The 22,674-nt window shown below is 44.0% G+C and overlaps 1 protein-coding gene across 1 annotated transcript in view; it reads left to right on the forward strand.

Moving 5' to 3' along the window:
• Positions 1-799: 799 nt before the first annotated feature.
• SRGAP3 (SLIT-ROBO Rho GTPase activating protein 3) overlaps positions 800-22,674 on the forward strand; it is a 301,360-nt gene continuing 279,485 nt past the window's right edge. Inside the window, 1 exon segment of the mRNA XM_043982005.1 lies at positions 800-1,707. Within this exon segment, the coding sequence (XP_043837940.1) occupies positions 1,641-1,707 (67 nt within the window). The 5' untranslated portion in view covers positions 800-1,640.

Below are 22,674 nucleotides of genomic sequence, written 5' to 3' on the forward strand. Positions count from 1 at the left end.
GTATTTGTTTCCTCATCTATTACACGGGGCTAAGGATTTCCCTGGGGTTCAAATCCTTGGTCAGACACTAGCAGTGTGACCCTGGGGCAAGTGACTTAACCAGTCCCAGCCTCAGTTTCCTCACCTGTACAACGAGGAGCTGGGTTTCAAGGGGACCTCGAAGGTCTTTTCTAGCTCTTAATCCCTGTGATCAAGAGTGGGAGAATAACTAACGTTTATATAGCATTTCCAAATGTAAAAGGCGAACTACTTGGAATCTCCCAACAGTTCTGGGAGGTACAGAGCACAGGTATTTTTACCCACGTTGTACAGATGGGGAAATTGGAGTACACAGAGCGTTGAATCAGAGGTTAGCTATGAACCCAGGTCCTCCAGCCTCTCAGCTCGAGGATCTGTAATTCTTTCAGTGTACTGCCTCTACACAAAGGGAGGGGAGACCAGTGCAAATTCTGTGAAATCCGCTGTGAGCTCCTGTGCCCATCCTTCAAGTCTCCTGGGAATAAAGAACGTGAGTTTTCAAGAGAAAAAGTCAGCGGAGAGATAGCCCCGAGATCAGAGCCGCGTTTGGCTGACCGAGCTGGCAGCCTTTTCCTCTTTCCTTCCCCGGGTGGCCTCTCCGTCTGCGCTAACCTGCTCCTTTCTCCGGGCCGCCGTCCCTTTTGTAGGGCTTTTCTCCTTTTCGCTTGCAGTGAGTTATGATGTCCTGTAGGCTACAATGTGTCAGTTGTTATAAAATCTAGGAGGTGGAGTCTGACCCGTGACGCGACGCTGGTGGTGCTGGGGGGAGCGAGCCAGCGAGAGAGAGAGAGAGAGAGAGAGAGAGAGAGAGAGAGAGAGAGAGAGAGAGAGAGAGAGCGAGCGAGAGCGAGAGAGCGAGAGAGCGAGCGAGAGAGCGAGAGTCAGCCCTGCAGTGAAAGCAGCTCCAGTTTCCAGCCCCCCGGGTCATTGGAGCCCATGCATTTCAGAAGGAAAACTTGTATTTCTCTCTCCTGGCTTTGATCTTTTCCATAAATCAGACCTTCGGAAGGACGAGGACGACAGACGGAGGGAGGGAGAGAGCGAGGGAAGATGCGAGATGAGAGCCCCTTTGGCAACCTGACCATTTCTTTGGACAAACCTGGAGAGCTTTTCTTATCGGCTCTGGGAACTGAGGAGGAGCCTCTGTGTGTGTATGTGTGTGTGTGTGAGTGTGTGAGTGCAAGGGTTTGTGTGCATACACGGCGATTGTGAGTGTGCATGTTGGGATGAGTGTGTGAGCGCTTGTGTGTGTATGTGTGTGTGTGTGTGTGTTTGCATGTGCGCGTGAATGTTTTTGAGAAACAGACATACATATATTTAAAGAGAAGTCCTGAAAAACTGAAGCAGGTTGCTGTGCTTTTTTTGGAGGGAGGGGGGATGTCTAATCTTTTTTAAGACAAGCTGACTGAAGCCAGCTCTCATTTGCCTTCTACCCCCTCTGCAAATGAAGAGAATTCTTCCTGCAAGCTAGAAGGTTTTTTCCCCCTTTTCCCTTTCTGCAGCCAAGTGAAACTGATCAGTCCCCAAACCTTGGAAATCGACTTGACTCCTGCTATTGCTGGGAGGACCAGGGAAGAAATCGGGGGAAAAACAGATAGGGGTTTGTGTAGCCCCTTCAGAAAATGTCATCTCAAACTAAGTTCAAGAAAGACAAAGAGATCATAGCTGAATATGAAACACAAGTCAAAGGTGAGTTACCTTTTGACTTTTCCTTCCCCTCCCCCTCCCAATTTTTCTCGCTGTAGTTGCGGTGATTTTTTCCACCCGTTTTCTACCGTCAGATGTTGTTATGCATCGATAATTTTATTGTGAGCATGGGTGGGTAGTGGCTGCACGAGACCCGGCTGGTTTCAGCTGCAGCAATGCAAGGGGCTGGTGTATGGATTCTAGGATGGGTAGCAAAAGCTGCATTGCAGTTGTGTGAGGGTTCTCTGGTTGACTTGAGGAGTGTCAGTGTCAGTAAAATGCCTACTTCATCATCTTGACGGGGGCATGTCACTCTAAAACCATTTTGACAACCAGTGCTGTCCCCCCCCCCCTCACCGTCCAAGCCCTTCAGGGCTGATGTATTTGCAGATCTATCTGCTTTTTGCTTCTACCACCTTTCCCCCAGGGGTCAGAATTCTCGTGTATGTGCACCTGGAAACAGCACACACACGTTGCATTTCTTTGTCAATTTCTCTCTGCTGTGTTGCATTTCCATGGTTTAACTGTTATGGGGGCATATTGATCCAAACTAATGCAGGCATTTAAGCATAAAGAGAAAGCTCCATGCAGAAATGTTCTATCTCACAGTGTGTAGCCAATCAGGTTTCCTGCAGCAGCGTTTAGGGGCGTCTGTCTTCATTCAAAGGAAACAAGCCAGTTTACAGTGAGGGCTGATGAGCCTCTGTCTGCAGTGGCTTTGCTGAAGCCTGTCTTGAGACACTGAGTTGAACTCAATGACCTCTGACTGTTTCTCTGAGTCCAGTATTTTTTGTTTGAACTCTGTCCTGGACCCTTGCCTTGCTGATCATCCTAGGACTGACACAGATTGCTAGGATTGCATTAGTCTTTGCAAAATTGAGAATGGCCAAAACCCAGGGTACTTGGGCAAGAAGAGTGCTCCTTCCCCAACCTCTCTTCCACTCCACCCTTTTGGCATTTTCTGCTTTGCTTTGACAAGTGGAGACCTTATCATCGTTTGCTAGGCTAGGCTCTCTCTGCTTTTGAGAACTGTGTCAGAGGCCTCAGCACTTACAATTGAACAATAATCCGTTTTCTTTGGGGTCAGTGTTGTTCTCTTGCTACAACAGGAAGGATGGGTTGTATCTCTCTCTTTCTGATGAGAGTAAAGAAAACAAATCTTAAGGGGGAGACTGAGGCCCATCCTTCAACCCACAGAGTATTGAATAGATCCGTTATATGAGGCCAATATGTCTTGTGTTTACAACACCTGCCTCTCATTCTCTTTCCTTCGAAGGCTCAGTGACCTGGGAACTGTAGGAAGCCCCCTCAGGAACTGGAGGGCCCGGAGTGTATAGAGCTGCCACTGAGAACTTCAAATGCTTGGGAAACTTTGGAAAAGGAGAGTAGTTATCAGGGGGAGGGCTTTGTTTTTCCCAGCGAGCTGACAATTCTTTCCCTTTCAATTCTGGCAAAAGGCGGTTATGCTAATCATGGAGAGACCAAGCTTGGGATGAAACTGATCAAGAAAAACCTTCCCTTCTCCTAACCCCCTCCTTTGTATATTGTTGTCTTGTGGAAAATAGCGACTTCTGATGTGCCTGTCTCTCTGAAGTTCGGAAGACAAGCCCTTTATTGTTCTGAGAATTGGCTTGATTGCCAAATAAAATAACTAGGCTTTGCATTTGCATTTTCAATGAGGTTATTATTTATGAGACTTAGGTTTCCTATGTGTGTATATAGGTATATATAGGTATATATGCATATATGCTTATGGATATGTGTGTATATACATGTATATGTGTGTGTGTATATATATATATATATATATATATATATATATATATATATATAGAGAGAGAGAGAGAGAGAGAGAGAGAGAGAGAGAGAGAGAGAGAGAGAGAGAATGAATCTTACTTAAAATTCTATTGAAGAGTTTTGGGAAGTCCAGTCCTTTTCAGGTTATCAGCTCCCTCTTAAGGTCCAACTGAGTCATAAAGGCTGTTATGCTGTTATCTCTCTTTGGAAGGATTAGCCATCATCACTGTATCAACCTACTTTGCTTGATTTCCTGTCAAACCTTTATTGTTTTAGCTAATTATTGACCTGTCATCTTTATTTTAAGGAACTAGATAGCAAGTACAAGAGAATGAATTTGGACATGGGTGTGTTCCAAGGGCACCAGCTGTAATCCTGTTTTTTTTTTTTTAAATTTGTTTGTTTTGTTTTTTTGCACCCAAATGCCCCAATCCAGTGCCCATCCCCTGGCCTCTGGTTTCGTGAATTCTTGGCAGTGGGAGAGTCTGCCTTGATTTAAGTACCACTGACATCTGTGGGATTCAGGCAGGCATAATTTTGCACACTGAAACCTTTGGAAAGCCCGCCTTCCAGAGCTCTGTTGGGCAGAATTGTAAAGGCCAGGCAGCTTCCGAAGGCTAGCCCGAGCCCAGCCCTCCCAGAGACATTGTTCTCTTGAAGCAGCTCCTTCAAAGATTGACACCAGGAGCAGATGGGCATTTTGGGGTGGGGGCTGCCTCTTGATGCTGCTCCATTGTTTACCCCTTTACTTTCATTTCGGAGGTCTTTGTTGCTGACTTTGGAGAAAGATAGACCAATCACAACAAATACTATTTGATGTCAATTACCTTTCTCCCTGGGCGTAATTTGGCCAAATTGATGGGCTGGAACCCTCTAGTTAGGCAAATTTAGCTCTGGCTTAGCTCTCACTTGGCTTTTCATTTGAGCAACGATACTGAGTTCTCTGCTGACTTGTGCCCTCTTCACTCTTCTTGAAGGATTTAGGGTTGGCAAAAAGGAAACATTTTTTGGACTCTACGTGTTTTGGAATTTTCAATGTGAAATGAAGTGGTCCCTCTGCTGTTCACTTGAAGTCTGGATTTCCATTTTAAAGAAATAGAAAATGAAAAAGAATGGGAGTAGCTGGGGACCAGTGGTCAGGAGAAGCAGTTGAAACAGAAAGCGCCCTGGGTCAGGGCGGAGATGTGTGTTTTAGTCTTCCTCTGTTATCACCCACTTGAGGGCACCTCAAGCCTCTCTGGTCTCGGTTTCCTCCTTTGTAAAAATGAAGCAGCTGGACTGTATGTCCTCCAAGGATTTCTTCAGCTGGGAGTCCTCTGATCGTCTCATCAGTAAAGGTCCAGGGAGCGTTGTGACACTAGGAGGGTTGGGGTCTAGTACGAGAGCTGCCATCAGTTAATGACCTCTCTTTGTGCACTTGGACAAGCCTTCTCTTTTCTGGGTCCCAGTTTTCTCACCTATAAATTGACTAGGAGTGTGTTTCACTGCACTCAGAGTAAAAGATGTTGGTTCTAATCTCAGCTCTGCTGCTTCCTGCCTGTGTAATCCTGGACAAGTCTGGGCCTGAGTTTCCTTACTTGTAAAATGAGGATGTTGTACCAGATGACCGCCTCAGGACATTTCACCTGGAGTCAGGAAGACCCAAATTCAAATCCTGACCTTGGCACTTCCAAGCTGCCTGACTCTGAGCAAGTCACTCAGCTATTCTGTGCCTCAGTTTCCCCACTTGCAAAATGAGTATTGGACTTGATGGTCTTTTCTAACTCTTAAGTCTATGATCCTGTGATCTCTAAAAATATTTCCAGCTATGAAATCCAATCATTTTTATTTTTTTGTTGAAATGAAAAGTCTATTCACTTAACCCATTTTTATAATTGAATAAATCTAAAATGCTAGGGAGGAAGAAAAGTGACAGAGGAAGATCACAGGGAGACATTTTTTTTCATTCAACAAATATTTACCAAGAAGCTCCTGCATGCCCAGCACTATGACAGGTTCTGAGGGGGAGACAAAGGTAAAAGACCCCAGGCTGCTTTCAGGGAATTAATCTGATTTAGAAGATGGTTTTAAGCAACACAAGTGCAGTCAGTCTGTCGGTCAAAAAGCTTTTAAGAGCTTACTTTGTGCCAGTACTGAGCAAACAAAGAAAGTAAAAAACCAAATAAACAAACAACAACAACAAAAAAAAAAACCCACCAAAAAACAGTTCCTGACCTCAAGAGGAGCTCCCATTCTGCTGGGAGAAGCACTGTGTAACTAAGTAATACCAGATATATACAGAGGAGGAAGGTAAGTTGGAAAGGTCTATAGGTGGGCAAGGGAGAAGTAGGGAAGGCAGGCAAAGCCTTCTTTAGCAGGTGGCAATTTCAGCTGGGTTGTAGAGGAAACCATGAAAGCTAGGAGATGGGGATTAGGGGAGAAAACATTCCAGGCCTGGGGACCAGCCACCACAAAAGGTAAAATGAAGAAAAGCCACGTCAAAACTTACAGAGGAGGGGCAGCTAGATGGCGCAGTGGATAGAGGCACTTACTAGCTGTGTGACCCTGGGCAAGTCACTTAACCCCAATTGCCTCACTAAAAAAAAAAAAAATTGAAAAAAAAACCTTACAGAGGAGTGTTAGCTTTTGTTGTTACTGTTTCAGTCCTGTCTGACCCTTTTTTTTTTTGTGTGGGGGGGTTCTCGTCAGAGATCCTGGAGTCATTTTGCCATTTCCTTCTCCAGTTCCTTTTACAGATGAGGCAGTCCCAGGGTCACATGGCTAGTAAGTATCTGAAGCCAGATTTGAATTCAAGAAGATGGATTTCCCTGATTCTAGGCCCAGCAACTCTATCCCTGCACCACCTAGCTGGCACTATGAAATAGGGAAAGCTATTTGGAAAACAAACTGATCTGATTCCAGCAAAAGCAGCATCTCGTTGAACAGTTTCATAGCTCTGTAACTGAATAGGGTATTTCCATGTTCTAAGTTTTCAGATGGCCAGATCAGAGCAGTTGTATGTTTTCTGTGGTTTAGTGGAAGGCCGGTGGGGGAGAAGGAGAAAAGGCCCTTCATGGTTTGGTGAGCAATGTTCAGTTTCCTTGTCTGTGGCCTAACACAGGGAAACCACACCCATCTATCTTCAAACAAGAGTGTTGTACTGGTGAAACTGTGTCAGAAGCCTACTGCCCTCAACAAGTAGGCGGCTAGCATGGGTTCATACTGGGCATGCTCCGCATGTCCACTGGCTTAGCTGGGTCCTCAGAAGCACCTGGGTCTGTGAAAGTGTGAGAATGGGCCCTTGGACCTGCAGCCTCAAAACTCACGAGTCCTTTGCTGTCATTGTTTTCTGAGTTCAGCCCCTTGCATTGAACCCCTGGACCAGTGCCATGGAGAGAGAGCCAGGCCGACTGGTTAGACCACGGGGCTTATAATGGCTGTAGTTCCTATAATTCTCAAGCCTGTTGCAGGACTGTATTCCTTTGCCTTTCTTTCTCCACTTCATTTTAAGGGCGCTTGGTCCATTTGGGATGTTCCTCCGCCCCACTCCAGGGGCTGATGACAGACTATGCAGCCATGAATGACGCTAGCCACGCCCCTGGCTGTCCCGAGGCAGGCCCTAGATCCTGGGAGCATAGTATTCAGAGCCAGAGAGAACCTTAGAGATCAGTCCTCCTGCCTTCATTTTACATATAAGGAAGGGAGAGATTTGATCCCAACCCTTCCCCCCTCAGTTGAAAGAGTCCCAGATGATGTCTTTAATGTGTAAACAAGATACACCTAAGCTTGAACTCCTTATGAGGTACAAATAATTCTCTCACTGGGTCAAGAAGAGAGCGGCTTGATTGTTTGAGTGAGTAGGTTAGACTCGCCTCTGAGCTCTTTAAATGACTGGATCTTGGATCAGAGAGAAAGGAAGGGGATTTTCATCCTTTGGTTCTGTCTCTCGACCTGCCTCCTAGCCCATTCCATTGCACATATCATCAGAACTACTGAGCCCCTTAAGTGACTTGTCCAAGGTCAGATATCTAATAAGTGGTAAAGCTGGGCCTCGAACCCTGGTTTTCTGATGAGGTCTGGTGCACTTCCCATTGCAAATCGCTGTCAAACAGCAAGTTTCTCTGGCAGTGAGCTACCCAGATTCCCTGCTTTGACAGCTCTTTTAGGGGAAACCCACTCCCTGTGTGACTTCGGACAAGTCACTTCAGACCTCAGTTTCTTTTTCTGTAAAATGAAAGATGGTGGATTCTGTGACTTCTAAGATCCTTCCTAGCTCTAAATCAATAAGCCAAGGGCTTAGTAGAAGATAGGCTGCCACTGAATTAAAATTCTAGTAGCAGCTCTGGCCAAATGGGTGCCCCACAAGCAGCCCACACACGTTTACAAGCCATTGTCTTGGTAGCTGGTTTTCTTTTCTCGACTGGGCAACTTTTAGTGAAGGGTGTGATTAGACTCTGGCCAGCTGATGAAAAGGAATGAGAATACAGAAGAGGCCCAGGTGCCAAAAGCCACTTGGAGATGACTAATAGAAAGGAAATGTTGATCTGTGAAACTAGCAAAAGAGTGAATTCAGTGCAAGTAAACAACACTTATTGGGTGCCTCCTTTAAACAGATTCACTGGGCTGGGCTGGGGGCGGGGGTGTGTTCACTTGTAGAGGATGGATCTAAAAAAAAAGTTTTGTGCTTAAAAAAAATTAAATCCAGCTGTACTTCCAGTATCAGAAAAACAGTTAAGCAAAGTCATCCCACCCAGTGACCACATCTGATGGGTATGCAACATTCTGTACCTTTAGCACTGCTCCCACCCCTATCCTCTTCTTAATGAGTGGTAGAGAGGAAGTAAATACAATCACTGGATCATAGATTTAGAGCCAGACTTTACAAGTCATCTAGTTCAGTCTCCTCGTTTTACAGATGATGATCGTGAGGTTCAGAGAAGTTCATTGATTTGCTCAAGGCCATTTCTGCTCTTTCTGCTATGCCATGCTTTCATCCTCTCTTCTCTAGGACCAAGGTTGGTCATGGCAGTGAAACCAAGTTCTAATGTCTTTTTCTGCATGTAAAGCCCTTTGCAGTCCTAAAGAACAATAAAATGTTAGTTGTTATTATTTTAGTTTTATCTTTGTTTCCATTATTATAGTCACTGTGTAGTTTGTTCTCCTGGTTCTGATTACTTGGCTCTGCATCAGTTTTCATGTCTTTCCATGTTCCTTGATCTTGTTTCACATGGTCATAATAGTCTTTTTGTGTGTGTGTGGTGGCAATCAGGGATAAGTGACTTGCCCAGGGTCACACAGCTAGTAAGTATTCAGTGTCTGATACTGGATTTGAACTCAGGTCCTCCTGAATCCAGGGCCAGTACTTTATCCATTGTGCCACCTAGCTTCCCCCATAATAGTCTCTTTTTTTGTGAGGCAATTGGGGTTAAATGACTTGCCCAGGGTCAAACAGCCAGTAAGTGTTAAGTGTCTGAGGTCGGATTTGGACTTAGGTCCTCCTGACTCCAGGGCCGGTGCTCTATCCACTGCGCCATCTAGCTGCCCCCCTCATAATAGTCTTTTAAAATTTTTTTATTTTTTATTTTTTGCAGGGCAATGAGGGTTAAGTGACTTGCCCAAGGTCACGTAGCTAGTAAGTATTAAGTGTTTGGGTCACATTTGAACTCAGGTCCTCCTGAATCCAGGGCCAGTGCTTTATCCATTGCACCACCTAGCTGCCCTGGTCATAATAGTCTTTAATCGAATTCTCCTAATGAACTTTTGCTTAAGCAGTTTGCAGTCAGTGGGTATCCACTTTTTTGTTTTCAGGGATATGTAGAGGACATCCCATTTCAGATGCAGGTAAGACAGCAACACTTGTAGAATCATAGACTATAAGAAATATTCTAAATCATTGGTATCAAACTCAAATAGAAACAGATCCCTGCAGATACATATTGACTTAGAAAACCACAAATTCACATTATCTGTTGTATTTTTATTTTGTGAAACATTTCTCAATTATATTTTAATCTGATTCTGACTTAATCCAGGAGTTTTGTGGGCCTAAATCATTGGTTCCCAAACTGGGAGGAGATGGCAGTGTGCATAGAATTAATATGTGGAGTCTGAGACTCTGAGTATGAATCCATAGAAAAACAAACATACCTCCTATTGACTAAATGTAGCTGCTCCATTTATATTTTAATTTTTTCCTAAACCCCTATGAGAAGGCCTTAGCAGAAGGAGTCTGCTCATAAAATTCTTTTTTTTTTTTTTTACCGGGCAATGGGGGTTAAGTGATTGCCCAGGGTCACACACCTAGTAAGTGTCAAGTGTCTGAGGCCAGATTTGAACTCAGGTACTCCTGAATCCAGGGCTGGTGCTTTACCCACTGCGCCACCTAGCTGCCCCTGCTCATAAAATTCTAATGGGTGAATGTGCAGGTCTAGACTCCTTCTAATGGTGCGAACTATGCCCAGATATTGCCTGTTGACTCAGTCACAAACACACCAAGAGCTTTTGAAGGGAACTATAGATATATTGTCTGTTCTCCTGGCTGTCTTCAGTCAAGGGTCCACATACCAACAGAACACACTGACATACAGAGCAGGGTACTCAATACCATCATAGCTGCACTGCCTTGACAAAAAACCAAGAGTCCTCTCTACCTCCCTAAGTCCCCTCTTTGCAGGGTGAGTGGGACTGTGAAGGGTTAGCCTTATATACAATGGTGGGAACTGCATTGTCTCTCCTGCTCAGATATGTGATTAGACTTGCTCCTTTCCCACAATCCTCTGCTCAGCTGAGACCTTTCTCCTTTCCCCTCAGTTATCAGTGCTAACAGGGGTGGTTTGGATTAAAAATCTGCATAATGGTTTGGAGGAAGTAGGCCTCGGCTGGAGTTCTGGCTCTACCACTAACGAGTAGTATGACCTTTAGAGGGGGTCAAACAGTGGATGGAAGATGACCTCCAAAGAGACAGATTTAGGCTCTGTGGAAAAACCTCCCAATGGTCAGAGCTGGCTAAGAGTGGACTGTGTGGCTTCCCTTTCTCTGGAGGCTTTCCAGTCCAGGCTGGATGACTGCTTGCTCACCGTTGCATCCTTTCTGGGGTATAGGCTGAGCTAGATGCCCCACCCCCTCCCAAGTACCTTCCGGCTTCTGTGATTAATTCTCTGAGCCTCAGTTTCCACATCTATGAAATAGAGCCTAATCAAAATTTGTTTTGCCTGCCTCGGTGGGTCGTATTGAGGAGACAATGAGATAATATGGAAAAAAAAGCTCTTGACAGTCACAAAGTTGCTATGCAAATGTGAGGAATTATTATAATCACTAATGACAATAATGATAAACAGATAACTGAAAGTTGATGATAATTTGGCAAAGAGAGCCTGCTCATTTTGAAGCAGAGAATGACTTCAGACAGGGTAAAACTTCTGCTGCTTTGACGATCATTTCTTCCCTCCTTAATATCTTGGCTTCTAAAAAAATCAATACAGAGTAGGATTAAGTCATAAACTGACTTGATTTATTCCTTGATATCCTGGGGGAGGGGGATCAGGGAGGGACTGAGTTTTAAGTGTTATTGATGGGACCTTGAGCCCAAGTAGGATATTGTGACCCATTTTGAGGTAATCATGCTGTATCAGTCAAGACTGCTTTGAAATGGGTGGGCTTTGCCATCTGGGGACCCTGACATAACATACATGGATTGTGGCCTGTGGAAGAAATGCACGATTGTGTCATTTTCAGTGATATTAGTAAATGAATTCAGCAAATACTTATTAGGTACCTACTGTGCAGGGCACTTTGCGGGTTCTTTATATACAAAATAGACATGTATATAATAAGCACAGGTCTATAGGCCTAGGGGTGGAAAGAAATGGGAAAAAATGGCATAAAATGAGAGGCAGAATTTTATATTGCAGTGTTGAAGCTAGAATCAGGAAGACCTGAGTTTGAATCCTACCGTTGATGCTTACTAGATGTGTGACCCTGGGCAAGTCACTTAACCTCTTTGTGTTCTCATTTGTAAACTGGGTATATAATAATAACTGAAGCATTTACTCCATGGAGTTGTTATAGAACTCAAATGAGAAGATACTGTATCTCTTTTGTAAGCTTGGAAGTTTGATAAACACTGATATGCCTTCCTTCCTTCCTTCCTTCACTTCCTTCCTTCCTCCCTTCCCCCCTCCCCCACTCCTTCCCTCCCTTCCTTCCTTGAGGTATTTTGGCCAAACTGCTTACCCTTTCTGAAATTCTGTTTTCTCAGATGTGAAGTGGGCACAATAATCTTTGTGTTCCTGACTCCATGGGGCACAAAGTGCTTTGTACTATATAGTAAGGAGCAGGCTAGTGTAAGTGGTGCGAGTTACTAGTCCTAGGGTGGTCGAGCTATTCTGAGACATGCTAGAAGGGGTGAGATAGTGTGACAGCAGAAGTCCTTGGGGTTGATTTTCCGATATTGATCAGCAAAGCCAATAGAAAACTGTTACATCACTGTCCTTCTTCCCTGGGCTAATGATGGGCTTCAGAGCAGTGCCTCTCACTTCGGAGAAGTGTTAGGAGCCATCAAAATATTTAAGGGGTCTGGCAGATCAATCACCCTCAGAAAGACACATAGCTCCTGCCAGCCGGAGATGGAAAAATAATAATAATAATAATAAAAGGTTCTGCAGAAGGAATTTTATAATAGTTACAACTCAACACGGGCAAATGTAGTCACAGGACAGGAGTTTAAAAGGAGAAGTTGTCATTGTGGAATACCTGAAGAGGAGTAACCTACCTTGGTTGGGTAGGATTCAACTGAAGAAGCAGGAGATAGTGAGATTGAGGGGTCAGGAATGGAGCTGTTGAGAGAGAGACAGAGACAGAGAGACAGAGACAGAGAGAGAGACAGAGAGAGAGAGAGAGACAGAGACAGAGACAGAGAGACACAGACACACACACACACACACATGCACACACACACACACACACACACACACAGACAGAGACAGAGACTGACAGACTGACCTTGGAAGCATGGGTGTGGGGCAAATTCAGATCATTCCTTTGGTAGATCTCTAGCCCTGAGAATCAAAGGACCTGGAATCAAATCCCACCTTTGGCATTTACTTGGGCAAGTCACAACCTCTCTGGGCTTCAGTTTTTTCACCTGTAAGATGAGGGCTGTTGGAATAGATCAAGGATTCTTAACATGAGATCTATGACTTTGGGGTTTTCTTTTTTCCCATATTTTGATAACTGCATTTCAATATGATTGGCTCCCTTTTTGTAGTCCAGTTTTGTTTTGATTTGGGGGTATTTAAAAAACCCTGTCCTAAAAAGTGGGCCCCAGGCTTCACCAGACTGCTGCCAAAGAGGTCCTTGGCACAAAAAGGATTATGAACCCTTGGACTGTATGATATCGGAGCTTCTTTCCAGTTCAGATCTATGATCCTAAGTCAGCATCTCAGATGTCTCCGTTTCCATCTTGTATCTTGTGGAAATGTTGGGCCAGCTTCTTTCATTTGGCAGGGGTGTGTTGGGTATACGGCTCACCTCTCCTGGATATTTTAGAAGATGTAGGGCCAACAAACAGTGAGTTTGCTCAGTGGTCAGGTGAGCAGCCTTCTCCCTTTTGATGAGTTGTTTAGAGATTTCAGCTCCTGCCTCAGCTCTAACTCTGTAGGACATTCCATCAAATGGAATGTTGACAACCTCCAAACGTTCTGCTCCTGCAAGTCATCTGATGACCTAACATCATGGGGATTTTCTAAGCCTGCTTGGGTATCGATAATGGAGATTGTCTGATTCCTATCTTCCTTTCCCTGTCAAGAAGACTTGTACAATAGGATATACATAAAGGCAGTTGGGGCTTGGTGTCCCAACTAGTATATCTGGACATCTCAAGTGCATGCCTGAAAGACCCTTGGGTATGTTGTCAGGTCCTTATTTCCCTTTGCCAGTTTCTGCCCAGGAGAGGGAAGTGCTGGGGAGAGAAGAGGGAGGACAAATGATGTATCTGTGTGGGTCGTATATAAAATGAGGGTAGAGGTGCCAAATGAGAGCAGTGACTGGGCATGTGGATGAATGGGTGGGGAGTGGGGATAGAGGGGTTAAAAGAGAAACATTCTGGAAGATTCACAGGTGTGATTTCTGGTAGCCATATATAAGTATGTGCTTACTATTGCAAAGGGCATGACTGTGATTCTCATAAGTTACTCCCCCACCTTAGTTCCCTTCTTAAGGAAGTGAGGGATAGGAGCTGTCTTCAACCCAGAAGCAGATGCCTTGAGGAACAGTGACTCATCCATGATCACCCAGAGGCCAGAGCTGAAAAATCAGTGCCCTGGGGCTGGTATTCTTTTCTCTAGCTCAACTTTCTTTCAAATCATAAAAAGTATTTTATTATTTTCCAGTTACATGTAAAGATGGTTTTCAACATTTGTTTTCATAAGATTTTTAGTTCCAAATTTTTCTCCCTTACTCCCTTCCCTCCTCCCTCCCCAAGACAGAAAGCAATGTGATATAAGTTATATATGTACAATCACATTAAACATATTTCTGCATTAGTCATGTTGTGAAAGAAAGAATAAGAACAAAAGGAAAAACCCCCCAAAACAAACAAACGAACAAAAAGTAGAAACAGTATGGTTCAATCTGCATTCATAATCCACAGTTCTTTTTTCTGGATGTGGAGAACATTTTCCATCCTGAGTCCTTTGGAGTTGTCTTGGATCATTGTATTGTCAAGAAGAGTAAGTCTATAATAGTTGATCATCGAACAGTGTTTCTGTTACTGTGTACAATGTTCTCCTGGTTCTGCTCAGTCCACTTAAGTCTTTCCAGGTTTTTCTGAAATCTACCTTCTAGCTCAACTTTCAACCAACTGGTTTAGCAAAAAGTTTTTGTTATTCTCCAGTCTCTCCATATCACCACCCCAATAATCTTTGCTCCTTGCAGATCTTGCTGTGGAGGCAGTGTGGTTCAATAGAAAGAATGTAGGATTTAAAGTCATGAGACCTGGGTTTGAAACTGGCCTCTGTCACTATCTATGTCTCCTACCCTCAGGTTCTTCAAGTATACAGCGAGAGGGTTGGACGAACTCCAAAGTCCGGATGATTCTCTGATAAAATATTGTTGGTGGCTTCTTAGTGTCTTGCTATCAAAAATCCAAATTTCTTTGTGTAGCATTCAAGGCCTTTCATAATCTAGTGCCACCTCACTTTCCCAGTCTTATCTCAGATTACTCCCTTCTGTGAATTCCAGTCAAATTGGACAGCTTTCTTCCCCCCGCCCCCAACACACTTTGTACTTTTAACTCCATGCTTCATCTAGTCCAGATGTTTCCTGTGTCTGGAGGGTCCTCCCACTCCCCCTCTACCTGGAGAATTTCTGCCTCTTTATTTTTTTCTTCTTTCTTTCTTTTTTTTTTTTTTAGTGAGGCAATTAGGGTTAAGTGACTTGCCCAAGGTCACACAGCTAGTAAGTGTTAAGTGTCTGAGGCTGGATTTGAACTCAGGTACTCCTGACTCCAGGGCCGGTGCTCTATCCACTGCGCCACCTAGCTGCCCCTGCCTCTTTATTAAAGGCCAACTTCCGTGAATACCACCTTCTTCAGGAGTTTTCCTGATCTTCTTGATCAGTAATCACCTTTCCCCTCTTGCCTCACAGAACGTTTTGGTTTACAGCTCTTGAATGTATTTGTCAAGCATGATGATATATTTTAGTTATTCCTCTGCAAGACGGCAAGCTCTGTGAAGGCAGGGCCCTTGTCTCATCCAAACTTTGTATTTTTGTCAGAGCCTAGCAATGCCTATGGATTGCCTATAGGTAGCTAGGGTCGCTTATCTGTTTATGGTTACACAGGACCGAATACTCCATTGTCATGACTGGACATTAAGGGCATCTATGGGAAGATGTGGTAAGAGTGGGGAAATAAACACATTCGAGGCAGCTAGGTGGCGTAGTGGATAAAACACCGGCCCTGAAGTCAGGAGGACCTGAGTTCAAATGTGGCCTCAGACACTTAACACTTACTAGCTGTGTGACCCTAGGCAAGCCACTTAACCCCAATTGCCTCACCAAAACAAACAAACAAACAAAAAACCCACAACCAAACACCAAAAAACAACCAAACAAAAAAAAATAATAAACACATGTCCAAACATATTTGAACCATGTACCAGTCAAACTCTGATACTATTTCTCTAAAATGGAGGAAGTCAAACCAGGTGGATCAGGAAATGCCTCATGTAGGACCTAGAGAGCTCGATGACTGGGCTGCAGAGGTAGCTAGGGATCCTGGTGGCAGACATGAAGAAGAGGAAGTCCCTTCTAGACATGGCGGATCTTCTTGGCAAAGGCATGGGGTGGGGAGATGGCATGTTGGGTACAGGGAAGAGCTCGCAGACTAGCTTGACTGTAATGGTGAGTATATGAAGGGGAATGGTACCAAATGAGATTGGGAAGGTAGTCAGATTGTGGGAGACTTTAAATCCAAGAGGAAGGTTTTGTATATTCTCTCCAAGGCAATAGGAAACCAGTAAAGATTTCTGGGTGGAGAATAGGGGGAGGGTACTAGCAGTGTGTGATAGGGTAAAATTTGTATTTTAAAAATATCATTTGGCAGCTGTGTGGAGGGTAGGTTGAAGAGGAGGAAAACTGAAAATAGACACCTTTAAGACGCTACTGAAATAGTTCAAGAGCTCCTTGAAGTCGGGGACTGTTTCCATTCATCCATCCATCCATCCATCCACCCATCCACCCATCCATCCACCCACCCATCCATCCATCCATTCATTTATTGACCTTAGCCTGGTGGTTTGCACTGATGAGCTGGTATTTCTGTACTAAATGTTTGCTGAACTGAGTTGAATTCAATATTTGCTGTTAAGAGGTATGTGAAAATCAAGTACAAGAAGGGGCTGGTGTTAGGAGAGCTAGGCTGCAGTGCACAGTTACCTAAGGCCTGAAGGGTCAGGGATCAGGAACAGCAGGACTTATCTTAGATATTTCCTGTTAGGGTAGGAACTCATCCTAGCTCATGGGCAGCCCTGAGCCCACAGGCAAAGGCAGGCAAATCAGTGCGCGGGGAGAGGGGATAAAAGGATGGTAATGGAAAGTAGAGTCAGGGAGTCCCCTGAGATTTCTCGTGGCCCTAATTGGAGAGTATTACCTCAATCAGAAGCAACAAAAATGGGCCCTTGTGTTTGAGGTCAGGAGGGTCCTGCATATGTAGTTGGAAAAGGAAGGGCCCAAATGAGGGTTTTACCCAGACATGAAATTTTAATTGTGCGCTTTTCCAAAGATGGAGCAAAAAAATCTCTCCATCCTCATTACTGTCAAATGTGTGATTGGTTGTTTTCAACGGGGGCAAGATGAATGAGTTGAAATTACTGAGACACAAACCCTGGGGTTTGCTGGGTATAAATCTTCCAAGAAATCCAGCCTCCTATTGGATTGTCTGGCTTCATTTGTTTTATTTGTCAAGGCGAGGAGGCTGTGGAAATGGAACCTGGTCTTGCTTAGGGCTAAGAGCTGGGAATGAGGGAACCCTCTCCAGGCTTCCTCAGGGCAAGGCCCCCCAGCACTATGTGATCTTCAGCTTCAGACCTTGATCGGTAAGCCAAGTTCTTCACTCCCCATTTGGCAGCTGGGGAAAACCTCCAGTTGGCCAGCCCTGCTGAGAGAATTGCTCTGAGCTCATCCCAGAAGCCCTTGTGTCTCAAAGAACCTGGCAATTACCATATGAATGGAGAAGGAGAGGGGGGGGGGAGAATCTCCAACCCAGGCCATTGGAGTGGGATTAGCAGATGAAAGTGACAGGGGGGTGGAAAAGGACCCGGCCAAATCCTGAGGCTGAGAGCCTGGGAGATAAGCATTGAGCTAGTTTAGGGAAAGTGGGCCAGCTTCAGTTTTAATTCTTTTCACCTTTGTGTGGATTGCTGCTAATCTGCTTTTTCTTCACCCTGACCCCCATTCCCACAACTCGTTTTCTTTTCTTGGTGCAGTAGTAACAAGAGAGCTTTGCCAAAGAGAAATAGAAAGTTTGTTACTCAACCCAAGGGCAAATGCCCTAGGCCCCATTTGGGGGGGGGGTGGTGGAAGAGAAATGTCTATGTTTTGGGGGACTCCATGGAAAACAAGTCCAAATGGGACAAATTATAGGGATATAGATTTAGTCTCAGCACTCTCTAATAATTAGAGCCCTGTCCTGTAGTGGAGTGGGCACCTTTGATAAGTGAGGAGGGAATTCTCTACCACTAGAGCATCAGTGGAAGACTTCTTGTCAGAGATGTTACAGAGCAGGGTTCTTAACCCTTTCTGTTGTTGTAAACCCTTTTTGTGGTCTGGTGAAGCCTGTTGACCTTTTTAAAAATTAAAAAAAATAATTATGCCCCTCCGGCTAACGTGCTCTCTCTCCTGGGTCCTATTCTCTTCCCTCTTTACTGCTTTGCTTGGTGATTTCATCAGCTCCCACAAATTCAATTATCATCTCTAGGCATATGATTCTCAGATCTATTTTGTCCAGCTCTAACCTCTCTCCTGACCTTCATCCTCACATCTCATACTGCCTCTCAGACTCCTTGATCTGAGGGTCTGGAAGGAAGACACTTTAAACTCAAAATTTTAAAAATGAAACTGATTATCTTTCCACCCAAACCCTTCCCTCTTCCTAACTTCCTTGTTACTGGGGAGGGTACCACGGCCTTCCCATTTACTTGAAGTTTGCAACCTATGTTGCATTCACCTTCTCCTGCCCTCCCTCATTGGATAATTGGTCACCAAGTCCTATCATTTTTACCTTTGTAACATCTTTCATATGCTGTTTCCCCTTCCCCTGCCTTCTCTGCTCTGATACTGCCATCACTGTGGTACAAGGCCTCATTACCTCATGCCTGACTATTGCAAGAGCTTGCTGGTGGGTCTGCCTGTGTGAAATCCCTGCATTCTTGGGTGGGAGGTTAGACTAGGCTGTATCTGAGGCTCTAAGTTTAGCTCCTATGGGTGTTTGGGCAAGGATTCAGGGAGGTCCAGGACTAGGGGAAAGAAGTTGGCTCAGAACAATTGGTATTGAGAAGACCTTATACAAGACAGTAGAACTGTCCTTCCCTTCTTATACAGATGCTGCTTGAGCAACACGTGGTCTTCTCTGCTCCTCTTGGTGTTCATCTTAACCAGATTACACTTGTTTTTCCTTCTTGTATGCATGTTTGGGATTTCCCCCTAGCCCTGTTTTCCCCTGGAGGTGGATCCCAAAAAGGGGTAGGTTTCCTTCAAGTGAGCATTTACTCACCTAAAAACTTATTTCAAATAAGACAGTGAGACTTTTTCCTAATTCCATAGAATGGATCGACAATTCCTGTGTTCTTACGAAATTGCGAGGTAACGAAAATTTGTCTTTGTGCTTACCCCATTACCTTTCTCTCTTGAGTATTTGGTGCCCTCATCTTCTTCCTTCTATTATTGCTATGGAAACTTGCTTCTGGGAAAAGAGTCTGATAAGTTCATTCGCACTAAGGTATGTATGAAAGATTGATAAGATTAACTTTCTTATTTTTCACAGGGAGTATTTATATTTCAACAGGGTATAATATAAAGCTTTAAGGGTTTGCATGGTGGAATTTTAGGCAAGTGAATGAGAGAAGTACATTTTTTTTTTAAACAGAGAACCTTGGGGGCAGCTAGGTGGTGCAGTGGATAAAGCACCAGCCCTGGATTCAGGAGGACCTGAATTCAAATCTAGCCTCAGACACTTGATACTTACTAGCTGTGTGACCCCGGGCAAGTCACTTAACCCTCATTGCCCCACAACAACAACAATAACAACAAACCACACAAAACAAAACAAAACAAAACAAAAAACCCAGAGAGCTTTCCTGGGTTCCCTGAAACAATCCACATTAAACCATCTCTGAAATTCTAATAGAGTTCTGGTCAGAACCACACAGTTGAGGGCTTCAGTGTTCTATACTTGATTTATATCTTCCCCAACTAGGTTGTAAGTTTTTTTGAGAGTAGGGACACCTATTCTTATACTTCTCTGTGTTGCCTGTAACACTCAGAGCAGTGGAAGGCATAAATATTGGTCCAAATAGAGACCAACCCCCAATATGGACTGCACCCCCAAAATGAAATCTCTTAGCACTAGACAATATAGTAAAAATAGTATTGGATTCAGAGTCACAAGTCTTAGGTTTGAATCTTGGTTCATGCTTGTTGTTTGTCCTTTGTTCTGAAAGAGGACCAAACACATTTTGAAGTGATGACTTGCCACTGAATTGGATCTGAGTGAGGCAGAGCTGTGCAGTCAATAGCCTTATTCTCTCCTCGAGTCATTGGAGTCCTGTGGCAAAACAAGAGTCAAAATGATGGGCCAGGATGCAGTGGGTGACCTTGACCTTTTAAAATTAAGGTCTTTTCCAGATATCAGTTTGTCTTATTCATTTAGCAGAATCTTTTAAGTATCTCCTGGGTGCAGAACATAGTTCTGGATCTTTTTTTTTTTAAATCAGGTTACGTTTGTTTTTTTTTAAGGCACCCTTTACACTACTTTTGCTGCATTGTTGGCGATTTCCTATGTGTTTCAGGCTGATCACACCCACCATGCTTCTCTCCATTTACCTTGGAGTGATACTCAATTTTAGTTCTTTGGGGATGGTAGTACTACATGACCTTCAGCTTTGGAACATGACTGGAGGGCCACCATGTAGAGTGATCCTTATTTTAAGACTTTTCTCCACTGAACATAGGCAAAGTACAATTTCCTTATTTGCAAAGATCTTCAAAAATATATTCCTTGGGAATTGGTCCCTATATTTTCTTATTTTCAAAAATTAAATTACTTTCAATGAACAGAAATCTATGTGTCATCCCCCCTCAACTGGAAGGCAAAATAAAATAAAACCTATTAACAAATATTCATGATAAAGCAAAAAAAAAATCCCATTGGCCAGTTCAAAAAAAGTACATGTTTCAAATTTACTGATTCCATTAACTGTCAGGAGGTAAGTAATATATTTCATCTTCAGTTCTTTGGAATCATGATTGGTCACTCACTGCATGGATCAGGGTTTTTAAGTCTTTCAAAGTTGTTTATCTTGTTGTTATTGTAGAAATTGTTCTGCTTCTGCTCACTTCACTCTGCATCCGTTTGTGACAATCTTTCTAGTTTTTTCTGAATCCATTGCTTTCATAATTTCTTACAGTATGACAGCATTCCATTTTATTCATACACCATAATTTGTTTTTCCTGTACTTAGCAGTTTATAGCTCGATCTGGTGGTGTAAAGGGTGATGACTTGGGGGTTTTAGTCCCCTGTAAGCTCAGTGTGCATCAACTGGGTTATTTGGTTGTTAAAAAGAAATCACGTTTGCTCTCCAGCTGCATTAACAGAAGCATCAAATTCAGAAGGTGAGAGAGGTGCCGGTCAGCTCTTATCTAGAGTATTGGGTTCAGTTCTGAGCATCACATTTTATTTTTATCGTGCTTGGTAAACTGGATCAAAGAAGAAAGTGGCCAGGATCATGAAGAGTCTGGAAACCATGACCTGTGAGGGACTGCTAGAGAAAATGGGCATTTTAAATCTGGAGAATAGAAGACTTAGGTAGATAGGATTACTGTCTTCAGATATCTGAAGGCTTTTCATGGGGAAATAGGAGCAGCCTTATTCAGTGTAGCCCAAGAGGGCAGAGTTAGGAACCTTAGGTAGTTGTTATAGGAAGGCAAATTTTGGCTCACTGCAAGGAAGGACTTTTTAATGCTTTGAACTATCCCAAGAGAGAATGGACAACCTTGCAAAGTAGTGAGGTGTTCAAGAAAAGAATTGATGATTGCCTATTGGGGATGCTTTAGAAGGGCTACATTGACAGGGGGATTGGATTAGGTGACCCTTCGAGTTTCTTTTTGATCCTGAGATGCTGTGAATCTATGAGGCAGGCATAACCAGAAGGGGATGAGGAGTGGAATGAATATAGTCTATGGGGAGGTTACTTCAACCCTGCAAGAATCATAGGATGGGTGGTATCGTCTCAGCCTCCACTTTTCCATCCTTCTGCTCACCTTTATCTGCCCACCTGGTCTCCACTCACTGCCCCTTCTCACTCACTTTCCCCACTTCACTGAAGGAGAAGGAAACGATGACAGCTGAGTGGCTGCCTATCATAACACTGGGATGCTGTGAAATATATACATCGATGTCATGATCATCTGCTGCTGTTGAGTTGTTCATCCCTGTCTCCACTTCAAGGTTGCCCTGGGTGACTTCCCCTGGTTTACATCTGAAAAAGTAGTCTTCATTTGACATGGAACAAGAGACTAGATTGAGCTTAGACATACAAAATGGCCAATCCTGGCATGCAAATACACGTTTCCTTTTCATTCATTTATTCATTTAACAAGCATTTCTTAAGTGCCTACTGTGGTGCAGGCATTGAGGGTGGACCGTGCCTGTGTAGTGGTTTGTTATAGGGAGCACTGGATGCAGGAACTTCTCTGCATATCAGTATCTGTTCTGTTACTTCTAGTCCTGAGGGGTTACCTGGAAATGTTGAGTTAGTGAGTGAGTTGCCCAGGGATGCTTTGTCCCATCAGAAGTAGGCCTGAATTCAGGTGTTTCCGACTTTGAGACCAGTTCTTTATCCACTCCCTCATCCTACTTCTCAGGCATTGGGCATACTGAGGCAAGAAACAAAAAAGACACATTTTGGGGGGGAAATAACACATACCCCCAAAAGTAAATGAAAAGTAACTTGAGTTGGGGTGGAAGTGGGAAAGGCCATCAACAACTGGGAAGGAGGGGCAAACTAGGTGGTGCAGTGGGTAAAGCACCGGCCCTGGATTCAGGAGAACCTGAGTTCAAATCCGGCCTTAGACACTTGACCCTAGCTGTGTGACCCTGTGCAAGTCACTTAAAGGAACTGGACTTAGATGAGGGAAGGCCTAGTGTCCATTGAGCTTTGAAGGGTACTGGGGACTCGAAGACTAAGAAGGGAGACTGAAAGGATACAGAGAGAAGCAAAGGAATGTTGCATAGGAGGAACAGTAAGTAGTGCTTGCCTACAGGGAGCTTCCATTCTCCCAAGCTCTTGCTTATGGTACGGTATGGTGCAGTGCTAAGAGGAAGGCAGATGGAGAAGGATATTTTTCTGCCTGGTCACCTGTCTCCTTTGGAACCCTATGGCTGGTGAAATGGTTTTGCAGAAGAGTGCGATTTATCTGCT

This window comes from Dromiciops gliroides, chromosome 1, assembly GCF_019393635.1.
Source record: "Dromiciops gliroides isolate mDroGli1 chromosome 1, mDroGli1.pri, whole genome shotgun sequence".
Taxonomy (NCBI): domain Eukaryota; kingdom Metazoa; phylum Chordata; class Mammalia; order Microbiotheria; family Microbiotheriidae; genus Dromiciops; species Dromiciops gliroides.